Below are 14,767 nucleotides of genomic sequence, written 5' to 3'. Positions count from 1 at the left end.
GCCTACAAGCTGCGGACGAACTCGGCGCCGGGTTCGGACCGCGTTACCAACAAGATCCTACGCAACCTGGACGAGGCCGCAATGGAGCAGCTCAGCGAGTTCATGAACGAATGCTGGAAGACGGGCGCCATCCGGGAAGACGTCAACGATCGTCTTTATACCAAAACCAGGCAAACCACCCAGACCGATTTCACTCACATCATGCGTCGGGAAACTGATGGAGCACGTGGTCCTAGACCGTCTCAATGAACACGTAGAAGATGGGGACGAGTTCCCCCACACTATGTTTGGTTTCAGGCCACACCTGTCCTTCCAAGATGTGCTCCTTCAGTTAAAAAGACAGGTGATGCAACCCGAAAGTCCGGCGGACGCTCGCCGATTCCGGTGCCTCCTGGGCCTCGACCTGAAGAAGGCCTTCGACAATGTCGCCCACGCAGCGGTGCTCGAGGGCCTGACCCAACTGGGTGTCGGAAACCGAGCATACAAATACGCCCGAAACTTTCTCGCCGACCGGAAGTGCTGGATCAAAGTCGGCGAACATGAAACTGAATTTATAGAGCTGGGGAGCCGAGGCACGCCGCAGGGATCAGTCATCTCCCCTTTTCTCTTTAACGCGGCGATGCGCGGGCTCCCGGAACTGCTGTGCTCTATCCCTGGGCTTCACCACAGCCTCTACGCTGACGACGTGACGTTATGGACAGCCGCGGATGATCCACAATCTCTTCAAGAGATCATGCAACGCGGCATCGACGTCGTACAAGCTTATGCGGAGTCGAGGGGCCTGACGTGCTCACCGGAAAAATCCGAATACCTCCTGATTAAGCCCGGCAGAAGTAGCTGTCCCAGGCGATTGCCACGGAGAAGGCGCTTCCTTGAACTTAAGGTCGGAGAACTTACCATCCCGGAGCGCCCCAGTATCAAGATATTGGGGCTAGACTTTCAGAACACGCTGCGCTGCGGGCTCATGTTAAAGAAACTCCAGAGGGCGACCAACTACACACTACAGCTCATTCACCGGGTGGCTAATCGGCACCACGGCATGGGCGATCTGCTTCGACTTGTGCAGGCATACATAACCAGCAGAACCATGTACTCGACACCATATGTCAAACTCGCAGCCACGGACTTAGCCAAATTAAACACCATGATCCGGCGAAGCACAAAGGCAGCCTTGGGCCTTCAGGACCACGCGGCCACCGCAAGGCTAGAGGCCTTAGGCATGCATAACACGATCGAGGAGCTCTTAGACGCTCACCACACAGCCCAAGTCCGTCGTCTCTCGCTAACCCCGGATGGCCGCACAGTCCTCCGGAAGCTCAGTCTCGAGGCTATCCCCGAGGTTACAGAGTACGTGACGATTCCGCGAAAGGTCAGAGGGCATATTTATGCCCCACCTCTACCCCGCAACATGGACCCCGAGTTCCATCAGGGCTGTCGGCAGGCCCGTAGTGAAGCCATTTGGCGACGCTACGGCTCGCAAGATGGAGTGGTCTACACAGACGCAGCCAGACACCCTCGCGGCGACCTCATGACCGCGGTGGTAGCGGATCACAACGGAGGACTATTAGAACATACAACAATCACGGCTGGCCGAGTGGTGGAAGCGGAGGAAACCGCGATTGCCATGGCCATGCATGCGAAAGCGAATACCGCCATCAGCGACAGCAAGCAGGCCATCGGCAATTTCGTCCGTGGTAGAATTTCCAAACAGGCGTATCATGTCCTCACACGACGCCCCCTAAGCGACTTGAAAACCTTCGTGTGGACCCCCGCTCACCCGGCTGTGCCCGGCAACGCGTGGGCTCACAGTCTGGCTCGAGATCTCACGCGCCGAGCCTCGTCCGCGGATGCGGGCGGCGTGAATGAGGAGGAGAGACACGAGGAACCCTGCGAGACTTATTATGAAATAGCCCATCGGTATCGCTTGAGGCGTCGCGCGCTCCCACCACCGGCCAAGCAACTCGACAAAACGCAAGCGGTCGGGTTTCGGCGACTTCAGACAAACACATACCCACACCCAAAATACATTAACAAAATCACAGGGGGCAGGGAAAGCGACAAAGGTAGGCTCTGTTCAGAAACAGGAACACTCTCACACATAATGTGGGAATGCACCTCGCTCCCGTTCTCTCATCCCCCCGTCAGCAGCGAGACTGACTGGACAGCCTGGCTCAGTTCCGGGGACGTCGACCGACAACTTGAACTGGTGGACTGGACGGAAAAGGCCAAGCAGGCCCAGGGCCTTACTTGAGCCCTAACCCTCAGCCACGTCCCTCTTTACCCTTCCCCCTTTCAATAAAGTTTATCACCACCACCATAAAAGTTCAGAATAGGAAAAAGAAGGCACTACTGATTCAAGACATAGTTGTACTTCTAGTGGCTTGACAATCTAATTTTATTGAGGGCTTCATTAAGCATTGCTTGTTTATGTGCTCATTGAAATGCGTGTTTGAGGACTTTGAGAACACAAACTTACATGTGGTAGGAAAGGTTGCTGCTTCCTGGCTGTAGTCTAGTATCACAAAATGGGTAAGTGCAAAGCCACACCATCACGCTTCGGAAGCGGTACGTGTGGGATTCTCCTCCCGTACTCCTGGGACAAAGGAACGACAACACAGTAGTGCAAACAATCACAAGGGCATTTATTGCACCTTTCATAGATCAATGCCTTCTAGCCGAGTTGCTATCCACAAAACATGCCAATGGGCGCGCGACAAATCTAGAAGTCCGACTCACCGCGACCGGATAACGAGTGAATATGTTCGCCCCATGCTGGATCCCAACGCCTGGTCGTTCGCGCGTACGGTCACGCGAACGGTGGCGCGCTCGAAGGCGGCCACGCGAGACGGTCTCGGAGAAGCATGGATCGGCGCACGCGCGGCACGGCACGTCCGCACTGCTTGCTGTCCCGAGCCAAAGAGAGAGCGCCTTCCTTCGGCGCCCAAGTAACCCCGCCTGTCGGCGGCATTAGCAGCGCAACACTCGCGCCATCTCTCGTACTGCGCCTCAACCACTCCAACCGCCGCAGGCGCCAGGCCACGCAAGCCGTGTGGGAAAACAACATATCAGGGGACGCGTGAGAGTCACGCATCCCCACATCCCCCCAACCTTAAATCACCACATATTCCGGCGAAACATGTGACACGGTCTAACATTAACCCGTGCTTCGCGAACAAGATAGTACATGCAACAGTGGCCGCGCTGAGGAAATGTCCACACGCTGTCCATAGCATGCGAGCCAACATTGTCCTTGGGTACACCGCTGGCGTCCGCTGGTCACAGCAGCAGCTTTGCGACTCGACGGCATGATTCCAGGTCAGGACTCCGGAAATGACGACGCAGTAGTCGGTTCGAGCAAGTGTCGCTCGCGCCGACACGCCCTGCTGGCAAGAGCCGCCGTAGCTGTCGGTGACTGCCGGCTCTTTTGTCCGCCGCCGAGGGTTGTGAGCTGGATACAGGAGGCCACCGAAGTCGCCGCGCCGAACTGGCCACAGCATCACCATTGCCCGGGGTGGCTCGATCGTAGTCCGGGGCAGCAGCTCAGACGATGTGCAGGTGACGGCAAACCAGGGGTGACTCCAATGATGCTGCGTAGACTCAACACACTCGGCAAACACTACAGTAGTGCAAGGGAGAGGAATTCTACATGCGCATCGCCCACGTGGTACGATGTTCAACTCGGCTAGCAAAAGATCGTGCAGCTACTCAGATGCTAAGTTCACGTGAACGAAGCTCGCTTTCTTGAGTCGAACGAGTAATTTCAATTCGTGCGAGGCTAAATGGAATGAGGGAAGCAACTTGCAACACCTCAACGCCACGGTCTACCAGGTTGTGTCCCTCCACGTGCGACAGGCAGCTTCGTAAAGCCTTAGGCCTAAAGCGTCGCTACTCTGACAACAACCGGCATCCAAAAACAACTCAAAATGAGCGCAAAACAGGCAGCCGCGAGGAGACGTCAGCTCTGTGAGGTGGTCCTACTCCGCTCGGTGCACACAGCATCCGAGTTGACGGCGCCCACCATCCCAGACGGTGTCGGAGCGCCCGGTGCCAGGCCGCAGTACCAGTCAGCCCGTAGTGGCACCCGTGGCCCGCGGCCACCCGGCTCCCAGAGCTGCGACTTCATCCGAGTCAGAGATAGAAGAAGCTATTTACATAAGAAATTCGGACCACCCACGAGGCTTCCATACTCACTCTCTTGAGGCTTGGCAATGCTCCGCGGGCGCTAAGCCTCGCTCTCCCAGGATGCAGACCACGCGGCTCTCGTACCGACGAATGCCATTAAAAAACACTTGCGAAAAGGCTTAGCATGTTGACATGTTCAAACACACTACAGCCACCATCGCCTCGCTCAAGAAAGCACGCCGCCAACGCTAGCGATCAAAATCCACGCTAGCCCTACGCTTCGGTTCAAACAAAGGTCTCCAACGAAGCAAAACTGTTAAATCTATCGTCCGATGCCCTAAGAGGTCCACGTTGGGCAGCCAGATGTGGGGTTCTCCTCCGTACTCTTGGGACAAAGGAACGACAACACAGTATTGCAAACAACCACAAGGGCATTTATTGCACCTTTCATAGATCAATGCCTGCTAGCCGAGTTGCTATCCACAAAACATGCCGATGGGCGCGCGACAAATCTAGAAGTCCGACTCACCGCGACTGGATAGCGAGCGAATATGTTCGCCCCCATGCTGGATCCCAACGCCTGGTCGTTTGCGTGTACGGTCACGCGAACGGTGGCGCGTTCCAAGACGGCCACGCTAGACGGTCTCGCAAAAGCATAGACCGGCGCGTCCGCACTGCTTGCTGTCCCGAGCCAAAGAGCCTTGTCCTTCGGCGCCCAAGTAACCCCGCCTGTCGGCGGCATTAGCAGTGGAACACTCGTGCCATCTCTCGTACTGCGCCTCAACCACTCCGACCGCCGCGGGTGCCAGGCCATGCGAGCCGTGCGGGAAAACAACATATCAGGGGACGTGTGAGAGCCGTGCATCCCCACATTCGTCAACATAATATCAAATGAAGCATACTCGTAGGAGGCCTCAAGCATCCCTGCTAGCAGTGCAACAGATGTGCTTAAAAGTACTTGAAGACGATCAGCAATCGTGACAGCCAACGCAGTCTTTCGAAAAAGCGAGAGTTTGCAAGTGCCTGTCGTCTGCGAGCAAAGTGTCACGTTTGCAGCGAGCAGGCGTCGTAGCAGACAACACTTGTAGCATTCCTTTCAAGGGCACAACACTTTCTCACAATACAAATTTTTTTTATTTCCATAGATACTTGATGAGTATATTTATATAAGTATTTGCACGGTTGTTATTGTTGTTGTAAAAAGAAATAAATAATTATTCTCTAGCGTTAAATTGGGGACGGAATTGCACAAGAATGCATGCCCTGGTGTGTCCTGGTGTAAACCATAGTAGACCGGGCTTCAGTCTCAAAGTCATACAAAGTTTATGTGACGTGTTGTTCATTATATAAGACACTGCAGAAATAAAATGAGATTTTACGCGATGATATTTAAGTATAGCTTTGTTTACTACGCCGCTAGTCTATAGTTCGAACTCAATCCGAAGCCTGTACTTCCCATCATTCCCATGTAGGTTGAGGCAACGCTCAGGAGAACCCCGGGCCCGTAGACACTAGCGCCACATTTCCCTCTAGGGTACTTATTTAGAAACTCAATGGCTGCCACTAAAGGCAGGGTGTCTACCAACCGGGAAAACCGGTTGGTAGACACCCGGTTGGTAGACACCCACTAAAGGCAGGGTGTCTATCAACCGGGAAAACCGGGAATTCTCAGGGATATTGAGTAGTCTGGAAAAAGTCAGGGAAAACTCAGGGAATTTGGGCCTCTATCAGGGAAAATTAGCGCCAATTTTATTGAAAGGGTCGAAAGTCGCGGTAATGCTGGCTCGAGCAACAGACAGGAATCGTAATGAATCGTCTTTGACGCGCTGTCGTCGGCTGGAGGAGTTGCCAGTGACCACTCAACGACCGACTTTCCGGATTCCCGATAATTTGGACGGCTTCGCGGCACCGCCACGTAACCCATAGAGTCAACGTATCAGAACGTGTGAAAATTCGGACGCAAGAACTCTTCGCCGTCCGATTTTCCGGACGTTTTGCCGTGACCGCGGGTCCGAAACGGCAATAATCAAAGGTACCACCGCTGCCGTTTTGATTACTTCGCCACCTAGAACCGGCACTCTCGCACGCAGATCCGCTGGCAGCCGTTGCCACCACTGCGGCAACGCTAGACCTAGCTGCTTCGAAGTTCGCTATGAAGCTTCTTGCCGTTAAGTGCCGAGTTTTTATTTAAAGATTAGCTGCTGTCAGCAGTGGCGCGGACTCCAAATTTGTGGTCCTCGTGATTGGCTTAGGAACTTAGAAAACACGGTGAGTTGCATGATGCCGGTTCCCGAAAGTCAGCTTCGCCTCTGTACAGAAATGTTACATGGTGAAGCATACGCAAAAGTATTGCAGTGAAGCATAACAAGCGTGGGAAGGGGCTATTGCCACGGAACACAGTATGCATTCCTTAATTATACACGCGTGCACCCTGTATTTCCTGTCACAGTACGAGCGCCGATATGCCTAATATGTGTACCGACAGGCCTTCAGAGCGTTTTCGAACGTGTCTGTCGCGGTTTGAGCCCCTAAGGGCAGTAAATGACACGCATTTATTTGTTTCCAACTGGCCGATTTTTCGAGCGTTTTCCCGACCCCTAGGGAGTTCTAAAAATTGGTCGTGGACTGTGCAAGTGACCAAGATGCTTCAAATGGTCCTTGGGGTGAACGAGTGGCAGAAGGAGGACAAGAACAGAAATGATGTATGCATTGAGGAATAAACGGGAAAGGAAGCTTGCTGCCGCCGTTTTGAAGAAGTTTGAGCTCAAAAAACGAAATTTTGGCTGATGCCGAGATGCAGGTGTCCCTTATCCAAACCAAAATAAACTCTTTAAAGCAGTGAAACACAACACTCAGGCGTCGTGCGCGGGCTGAGAGTATGTCAGGACAGTTGAGGTTGACTTACGAGCGGTTGAGAGAGAATCTCAATTGTGACAGAGTTCGGGCCTCATACCACTGAGCTTGCTATCAGTTGATAGAAATAGCTCATATTCGAATATATTTGCTTCTATGTGCATCTCCTTTTTATTCGTATTTTTGAATGTCCGACTTCATTTGCAATTTTTTTCGAAGACACTTTATTTGCTGTGCATTTTACTAACCCCTGCGTTCTATTCTCTTTTTGAATAACATAAACACTACTCCTTAGTATTCAAATTGGATTAAGTAGCTTTTTTATTTTTTTCATGTGCTTACTAGAAAGTGACAGCACCAGGCGATATGGTTTCAGCCCGTCTTGACATAAAACATAGTTCTGCATTACTCAGGGCAGTGTGCAACGGCACTCGGGGAAAACCTGGAAAACTCTGGGAATTTGGAAATGTCAACTTGGTAGACACCCTTAGGAGTCGGGCACATGACTGGTCATTTTGGAATTATCTGGCGAGGGCAAATTTTGGGATCGCAATAACGAAAGCTTTGGCTGATAGAAATGCATGGGCACTGGCTGGGACCATTGGTTGGGATCGAATTAACTGAAAAATCAAATTAAGTGGAATGAAATTAGTGGAATTATTTGATTCGTGTTGGTATGTTTGAATAATTGCATGCCCCTGGTGTATATTTTCAATTAAAAGAGGGCTTACTTTTCTTTTGCTCCCCCTCAGTCGTCTCACAGGAGAGGCAGTATAGTCTCTCCCTCACTGTTTGCAGGCACAAGCAGAGCCAGTGCTGGGAAGAGACACTCTACCCCGGATGGACTCCCAGTGGCTGGCGACTTTTGGACCAGCAGTGAGCATGTTATTTCATCAGCACTGCACTCATCAGCTGTTTGTTGTTGTATTGACAATGGCAACTAGGACTAGGTGCCACCACTTCACCTTCTAATCAGATCAATTCACTTTTAACGGTACAGTGGCAGCCAAGTTGAACTTGCCTCTCATTGCAGCTCTCATTTGTGCTAGAGGTTTGATCGTCACTTCTCATGAAAGGTAACATTAAGACAATCATTTATTTTTTTCAACCATTATTTTGCGTGAATTGTAGCTGATGTCATAGGCGATGCACTCGGGCAATATGTGGAGCTAGCACAATATATCGTCTTTCGAGAGCATAAAGATTGTGCCATTGTGCAAGGTATGTCTGCAGCCAGTGACCAGAAATTGGTGGACAGGAACCGTGCTGCCCGTGTGTTTGTATGATGGCCCCTTAAACACTGTTTATTTATTTATTATTTATTTATATTTAGATTTTTTCATCCTGCACCCCACTGCAGCTGTGTCCCCCATACAGCCTACCAGATTTTCTTTGCATTTTTGCAAACACCTCTGAGCTAAGCAGAAACTAAGCAAAACAGGACACAGTATTTGCAAATTGAAAACCGTACTCGTATAGAAATAATAACGTTTGCGTGTTTTAATGGTTTTATTACTTTAATAAAGATACAAAATATGTGCGGCCGGCTGCGGCAAAATGTTGTTACTCTCCAGCTCAGCAGCGTCTCAGCAGCACCGCCCATGCCGCCGCCACTCTGCTCGTCGGCCATAGAACGTCTAATCGCTTCCTCCGATTATTACGCCTTCTCGTAATGCAAAGTACGCAGCAACTAATCGCTTCACCTACTGCAACTTAGCGTCGTCGTCCAGCATCGTCATGTCAGCCATTTTGTTTGTTTTCAATTTATCGGCTACTCAGGTGGCTAAGCCTTGTTTTGGCTTATAGTGGCCACATGGTCTCAAATAGAACAGCTTTTTTTTATAGGCATTACTAAAATATTTTTTTTTCAGTGAAGTGACGTCCCAAAAATACATTTAGATATATGGATTGCTTATGCAAGCACTTTATACCTACCTTGTTCTACTTTCGGTGCCACGTATTTTTCGGAATTATCGCCATTGATATCGCCACCGAATGACATTAATTTTTCGAGTGTAGCACCTCCGCGGGCAAATGACATTCGTTGCACCGAATGCCATTCGATTCGAATGACATTAAAACTCCCAGTGTGACAGGGGTATAAGAGTGAAAGAACCAAACAAACAAACAAACAAAACATTGCAGAGTGGCCAATATACCCAAAGACTATATGGAAATTTTGTATTTTAGAAAATGCTCGGTGAAGGCAGAACTTCAAGATTTATAGCACTGCCAAAAAGGAAATGATGTATTATGTCTTTAGTATTCTTTTACTGCATAGGAATAGTTACTCGGGAACCTTTTAAAGTGACTGGGTGTTCAATTTTTAAAAAATGGCAGTATTTGAAATTTGACAGAAAGATTGAATATTTTAAACTTTCTTTTCTTTTTTGTTAGTAGGCCGATGAAAGTGGGCCTATTACTTACTTGGCTTAAGAGCTTTCTATGTGGCAGATTGTTTTAAAAGCTCAGTTTTTAACATTGAAGATAAAAATCAATTACTATGGAAAATTCCACAGTGGGCTAGTTGGTTAGACATAATTAAAACTGTTGTGCAGAGCGACAGGACTGGAATGTGTTGTTTTGTTTTCTCACTCCAGTCCTGTCCTTTTGTCGTTTTCCGCAACAGCTTTAATTTAACAATTGCTGAGGTTGGGACAGTGGCTCTGGCGTTGCGCTGCCGAGCTCGGGGGTTCGACCCTGGCCTCATTTGGATGGGTGCGGAATGCAAGAACACTTGCGTGCTTGGATTTAGGTGCATGTTAAAGCTTGTCCAAATTAAACCAGTGTTTCCCTGCTAAGGCATGCCCCATAAACAGATTGGCCTTTTGGCACCCCATATCTTATATTATTTAATTTGGGACATTTAAAGATACAATGTAATTGAGAACCCCAAGGAAGTATCAAAAGTCTGCTTCTCTTGGGGCCCTAGGTAAATGCTCTTTGTCACTGCTGTTAATATTGTGGGGAATGCTTTCATTTATTCAGCTTTGTTACATGACTTTCAAGTTGAGAAAACACACAATCTGTAGAAACAGTGTGTCTTTTGCAGATATTTTCCTGCTTCTAGGTTTTGGGCTTCTGAATAATATTTGAAATTGATGTGAATCTTTTGACAACAGGGAGACACGGCTGCCCCGTTTCCGGGAGAGTCCCTCCCTGCGTGCAGGAAAGCCTGCCACGCAGGAGTGGCAGCGGCTGCCTCTGTTCGGCTGCCTGTCCGCACCAGAAAGCTGCCATGTGACCTTCTATCCAGGTGGTGCCATTTGGGCTGCAGCATGGTGTCCCCTGCCACCAGGAGAGGAGGTACCATCTGTGTTTAACGGAAGCTTGCAAAAGGTGTAAGAGAATGCACGCTTGGACTCTCGGATAATCCGTGCACTTCTGACCATTATGGTTCGAGGAAAGCATCTTCTGAAAATAGGACTTTCTGATTCTTGCAAGAACACTTTCATTGCTCTAGCCACAAATAAAAAGAAAGACAAAGGGGCAGAAACTCAAAGGCTTTGGTCACTGACCAAGTAAAAGGTTAACTAACATTTTAATGCATACGCGTTGTTTTGTGCTTTTCCTTATATGCGACCTGACCAGACGAGTTTTTGTCATACCCCTGAGTATGTATAAAGATATGTGTCGCTGAACCAAATTGACAGGGTTATCATGGAGCCATAATGTGATTCTAAAACCTTGATTTCCTTCGCATAGTGAAGGCAGTTCTGGTATGCCATTCTGCCGAATTAGTTGCAACACTTGCAGAATGTGTTGCTACAGATACCATATACACTCGCACAATGAATGCACTTTTTTTTTTAAAACCAGAGCCATGTCGGCGGGTGCACTTATGCTGGATAAATTTTATGGGAACTTTTCCACAAGAGATAAAATTGAAAGGTAAGGTAGTAATCATTACAAAAAAATGCATTAAATAACTTATGTTTGCATTACAGTTAAACCTCAATGTATCGAAGTCTATAATATGGGCGATTTGCTTCACTATATGAAAGTATTGTTATATTGAAGTTAAATAAGTTGTACAAATAGATATAGTTGCCGATAGATTTTTCTTACATGGAAGGGGCCACGAAATTTTCAGAATTATCGTGCAATCAGGAAAAAGCAAGCTTGCATGAGAAAAGCAAGTCATTTTGTTGAATTTGATACTCGGTGACAAAAGACACGGTGTCATGCTGGGTCAACGATATTGTCAAATCAGCGATGCAAAGTAAAGCCAGCCATGCTTTTGCGTCCATTTCAGCCCCGCAGAGTGGGACAGCGCCATCATGAAAGGCGCCGGCAGAAGAGAGTGAATGCTTTGTCTGCTTCTCACTTCAATGGGTCTCCAAATACGGCAAGAGCACTCGCCAAGCCTCCTTCCCAGCTCACCCTCACACCTATAGCATACAGGGTGCAGGGCACGGCATGGTCTAGTTGCATTTGGGCTTTGTATGGCTGCTCGAAGCGGTCAGTCTTAGTAATGCAGCACGCGACTCAGGAGGTAGGTCTGTGAGCAGCCTTACGTAATTTAAACCATTTGGCCATCTGCGTCCAGGGAAGTTTCCATTGTCTCGGTATTCTTTCACGGTGGCACTGAAATTTCACTATATTGAAATCGTATATAAACACACTTCGTTATATTGAAGTTCAAAATACGTAGTGTCCTACTGACAAGAAATTATAAAAAGGATAAACACTTTGCTATATCGTATTTTCTCACATAATTGTCGCACTTGCGTAATGAACGCACCCCTGAATTTCCTCGACAAAATTCAATTTTTTTTCTTTCCCGTGTTATGATCGCACCCCAAACTTGTCGCAGCGATATGTTGGGTGCCAAGTCTAGCTAATGATGATCGGGCTTACCATCTGCGGAGTGCTGTCAAATGCCACGTGAACGACTCTTGAAGGCATACCAAGCGGTCTGCACGCACCAAACATTCTTAAGCAGATGCACCATTTCATTCCTTTCATCACTTTCTGCGCTTCCATGAAAAAAAAAAAAAGCTACAGCCAAACTTACCTTGGCTTTATTACTTGTAGGCTTCATAATGGTTTTGGGCAACAACAACAAAAAAGGCGCCTTTCGATTCTTGTCGTCTGCACTCGTGGGCACGCAACAAATCGCAAGCGGCAACTATAGTGGCCACGTTTACGCTGGTACGTTAGAAGTGTAGCCTATCCATACGCTGATGCTTATAACACAGCTAAGATATTCGCCCATCCTTAGCAAAAACGTGCCGTATTACGATAGTAGTGAAACAAATGCTGCAGTTTCCGCAGCATGCCCGCCATGTGTTTCTATGTCACTGGCAGCTACGTGTGCCCATCTGTTTCTGTCCCCTCAAAGTGTACATGGCTGCGTTATTGTCGCAAACTTGCCAATATGAACGATATTATTTATTACTGATACGGTAGAAACTGTTTCAATGAGCCTAATGTACTCACGAGAAGAAGAAAAATTGCATTCGGCGCGTTCGGTATAGTGTACTAGAATAGGGTAGTGTGTCATCCTGCGGCAAAAATGTGCCTCTTTTTGCTATGACGGCCGACAGTGCTGGAGCATGCCAGTCTACTGCAGTGCCATCTATCGCAGCAGCGTGGAGTCATTGTTGGCAAGAGGAAAAATAATGGTGTAACACAGGGCCTCCGGGATTGGCAGTTATAGTTGTCATGGAGGTCATGCATGTATATATGGAGCTCACCGATTGCTTGCAGTGGTTTTTCCTGCCGCATTCACACATCCTTCATGTGCACGGCAAGCGCTGGGTTTGCAAATGTACTTTGTGTGTGTGTGTGCGCGCGCGTGCATTGAGGTTCCTGTATAACGATCACAACAACTCTAGGCTGCTTCAGATCGGGCACATTGGGAACATTGGCTGTATTCTTGCCCTTAGACGCCCTTTTACGGAGCGAAATATCTAAGCGTTAGCGGCTGCATTCGTCACAGAGCAGTATTTTTTTTTTCTTCAGTGAAACCTGGCGACCGCTTTTCTGGCTGATACAAAATGAATGGAATCCCGTGCAACCAACCAGGCACAGTGCAGATGCTCTTTCCGGGCTTTTCATCTTCGTGTCTTTCGAAATACTAAAAACATATGCGTGCTTACCGAACGGAAGGAGCTGACGAGTGTTTGTTTGTCTTCTGCAACCGAAACGCTGAGCCATTGGCTGAGCAGACGATCAGGAACACTCCCATGATTTGTTGTCAGAAATGTGCAAGCATAGACAGCATTATTGATGTATCTTAACAGTTTGTATTACAGTCGCCGACCATTTATTCGGACCTCACAGGGACTGCGGAAATGTCAGAATAAACATGTGTCTGGAAAATCAGATTAAGAAAAAAAAAAAAATCCTTTATTTCCACACACTTATTCAGGCCCCGCAAGGGCGTCTGCGTAAGCAGGCGTTTGGTGTGTTGCGACACCACGGACCCGAGCACATGAGGTAGCCGTGCACGGCTTAGCCGTGTCTGGGGAAAAGGGGATCCTGGGGGTTGAGCCGATGCTGGGTGTTTGGACCTTTAAGGCCCCCCGGCGGAGGCAACATACCTTTTCGGCCTCGGCTTCACATAGACGGCACCTCCAGACTGACCCACCTGGAGGAAATCGGTAGTCGCCTTTTCCTGTCCTCCTCTCCTATCTTCGTCTTTCTCTCCCACTTTCTCATCTTTCCTGTCTTCTCTTCACTTCTTATTACTTCCGTATTTCCTGGCGGCAAGGGTTAACCGTGTGTGATATATTCAACCTTGGGTATATACATTAGGTTATAGTGGCGCTGTATAGCTGGCGTCTGCAGGTTTCTTGGAACCTGTAGCGTCCCCTTGTTGGGCTCCGTGGTGAGTGGCTACCACCGCCACCGAATTTTGAATCCATCCAATGGCAGAAGTGTTCCCGCGACTTTCAGATCAGCCTCTGAAAAGAGGTCGCACCGAAGCAACTTTTCAGTTCTTTTTAAAACCAAGCCAAGACACATTTCCGAAATACCATGTTCTTCATAGTGAAGGCAACACCACCGTTAGAAAACTGTCACCATTCATAGTATCGTAATGCCTAGCAAATACAATTGGAGCTGGTTACAAAGCCACAAAGATGGCTAGCGGAGACCTCCTCCATGAACTGACCAAAAAAGATCAACTTGAAAAACTCGCCGAACTCACCACTATCGGTGACATCAAAGTGACAATCTCTCCACACCGCTCACTCAACACTAGCAGGGGAGTTATATCTGAAGAAGACTTCTTGAACCTCAGCGACGAAGAGCTCCTCGAAGGATTTCAGGAGCAAAACGTAATTAAGGTTCAGAGAATCACACTACGACGAAATGACCAACAGATCCCGACGAAACATGTGATTTTGACATTTAGTAGTAGCACTGTCCCTAGTTCACTCGACGCAGGATATCTGAAAATCAACGTCAGACCGTACATACCCAACCCAAGGCGCTGCTTCAAGTGCCAGAGGTTCGGGCATGCATCTCAATCATGCAGAGGAAAGGAAACATGCGCAAAGTGTAGTGCCAACGACCATCCATCTGACAACTGCAATGCTCCCACACAATGTGTCAATTGCAAAGGCGATCATCCTGCTTACTCGCGAAGTTGCCCTTGCTGGAAACGAGAAAAAGAAATAGTTGCAATCACAGTAAAGGAAAAGATCTCATTCTACAAAGCGAGGAAAAGGCTAGGGCACTTACCTCAAACAAGCTATGCCAGTGTGATGCGGCAGGGGGCAGCGCCACACCGGTCTCAGGAATCTACAGGGTCCACGTCCGGTACTCCTGTAGAAACCCCAAC

The 14,767-nt window shown here is 48.6% G+C and overlaps 1 protein-coding gene across 6 annotated transcripts in view; it reads left to right on the top strand.

The window, feature by feature from the left end:
- The window catches only part of LOC126538383 (uncharacterized), a 606,484-nt gene that overhangs the window by 398,541 nt on the left and 193,176 nt on the right, over nucleotides 1-14,767 (top strand). For all 6 annotated transcript variants that reach the window (XM_072288044.1, XM_072288042.1, XM_055074756.2 and 3 more), the window contains exons 23-24: nucleotides 7,774-7,851; nucleotides 10,098-10,281. In XM_072288044.1, the coding sequence (XP_072144145.1) occupies nucleotides 7,774-7,851; nucleotides 10,098-10,281 (262 nt within the window). The remainder of the gene's footprint in view (nucleotides 1-7,773; nucleotides 7,852-10,097; nucleotides 10,282-14,767) is intronic.

This window comes from Dermacentor andersoni, chromosome 4, assembly GCF_023375885.2.
Source record: "Dermacentor andersoni chromosome 4, qqDerAnde1_hic_scaffold, whole genome shotgun sequence".
In the NCBI taxonomy this organism is placed as follows: domain Eukaryota; kingdom Metazoa; phylum Arthropoda; class Arachnida; order Ixodida; family Ixodidae; genus Dermacentor; species Dermacentor andersoni.
Note: the sequence above shows the minus strand (reverse complement) of the source record. Positions and strands in the feature narration are given on the sequence as shown.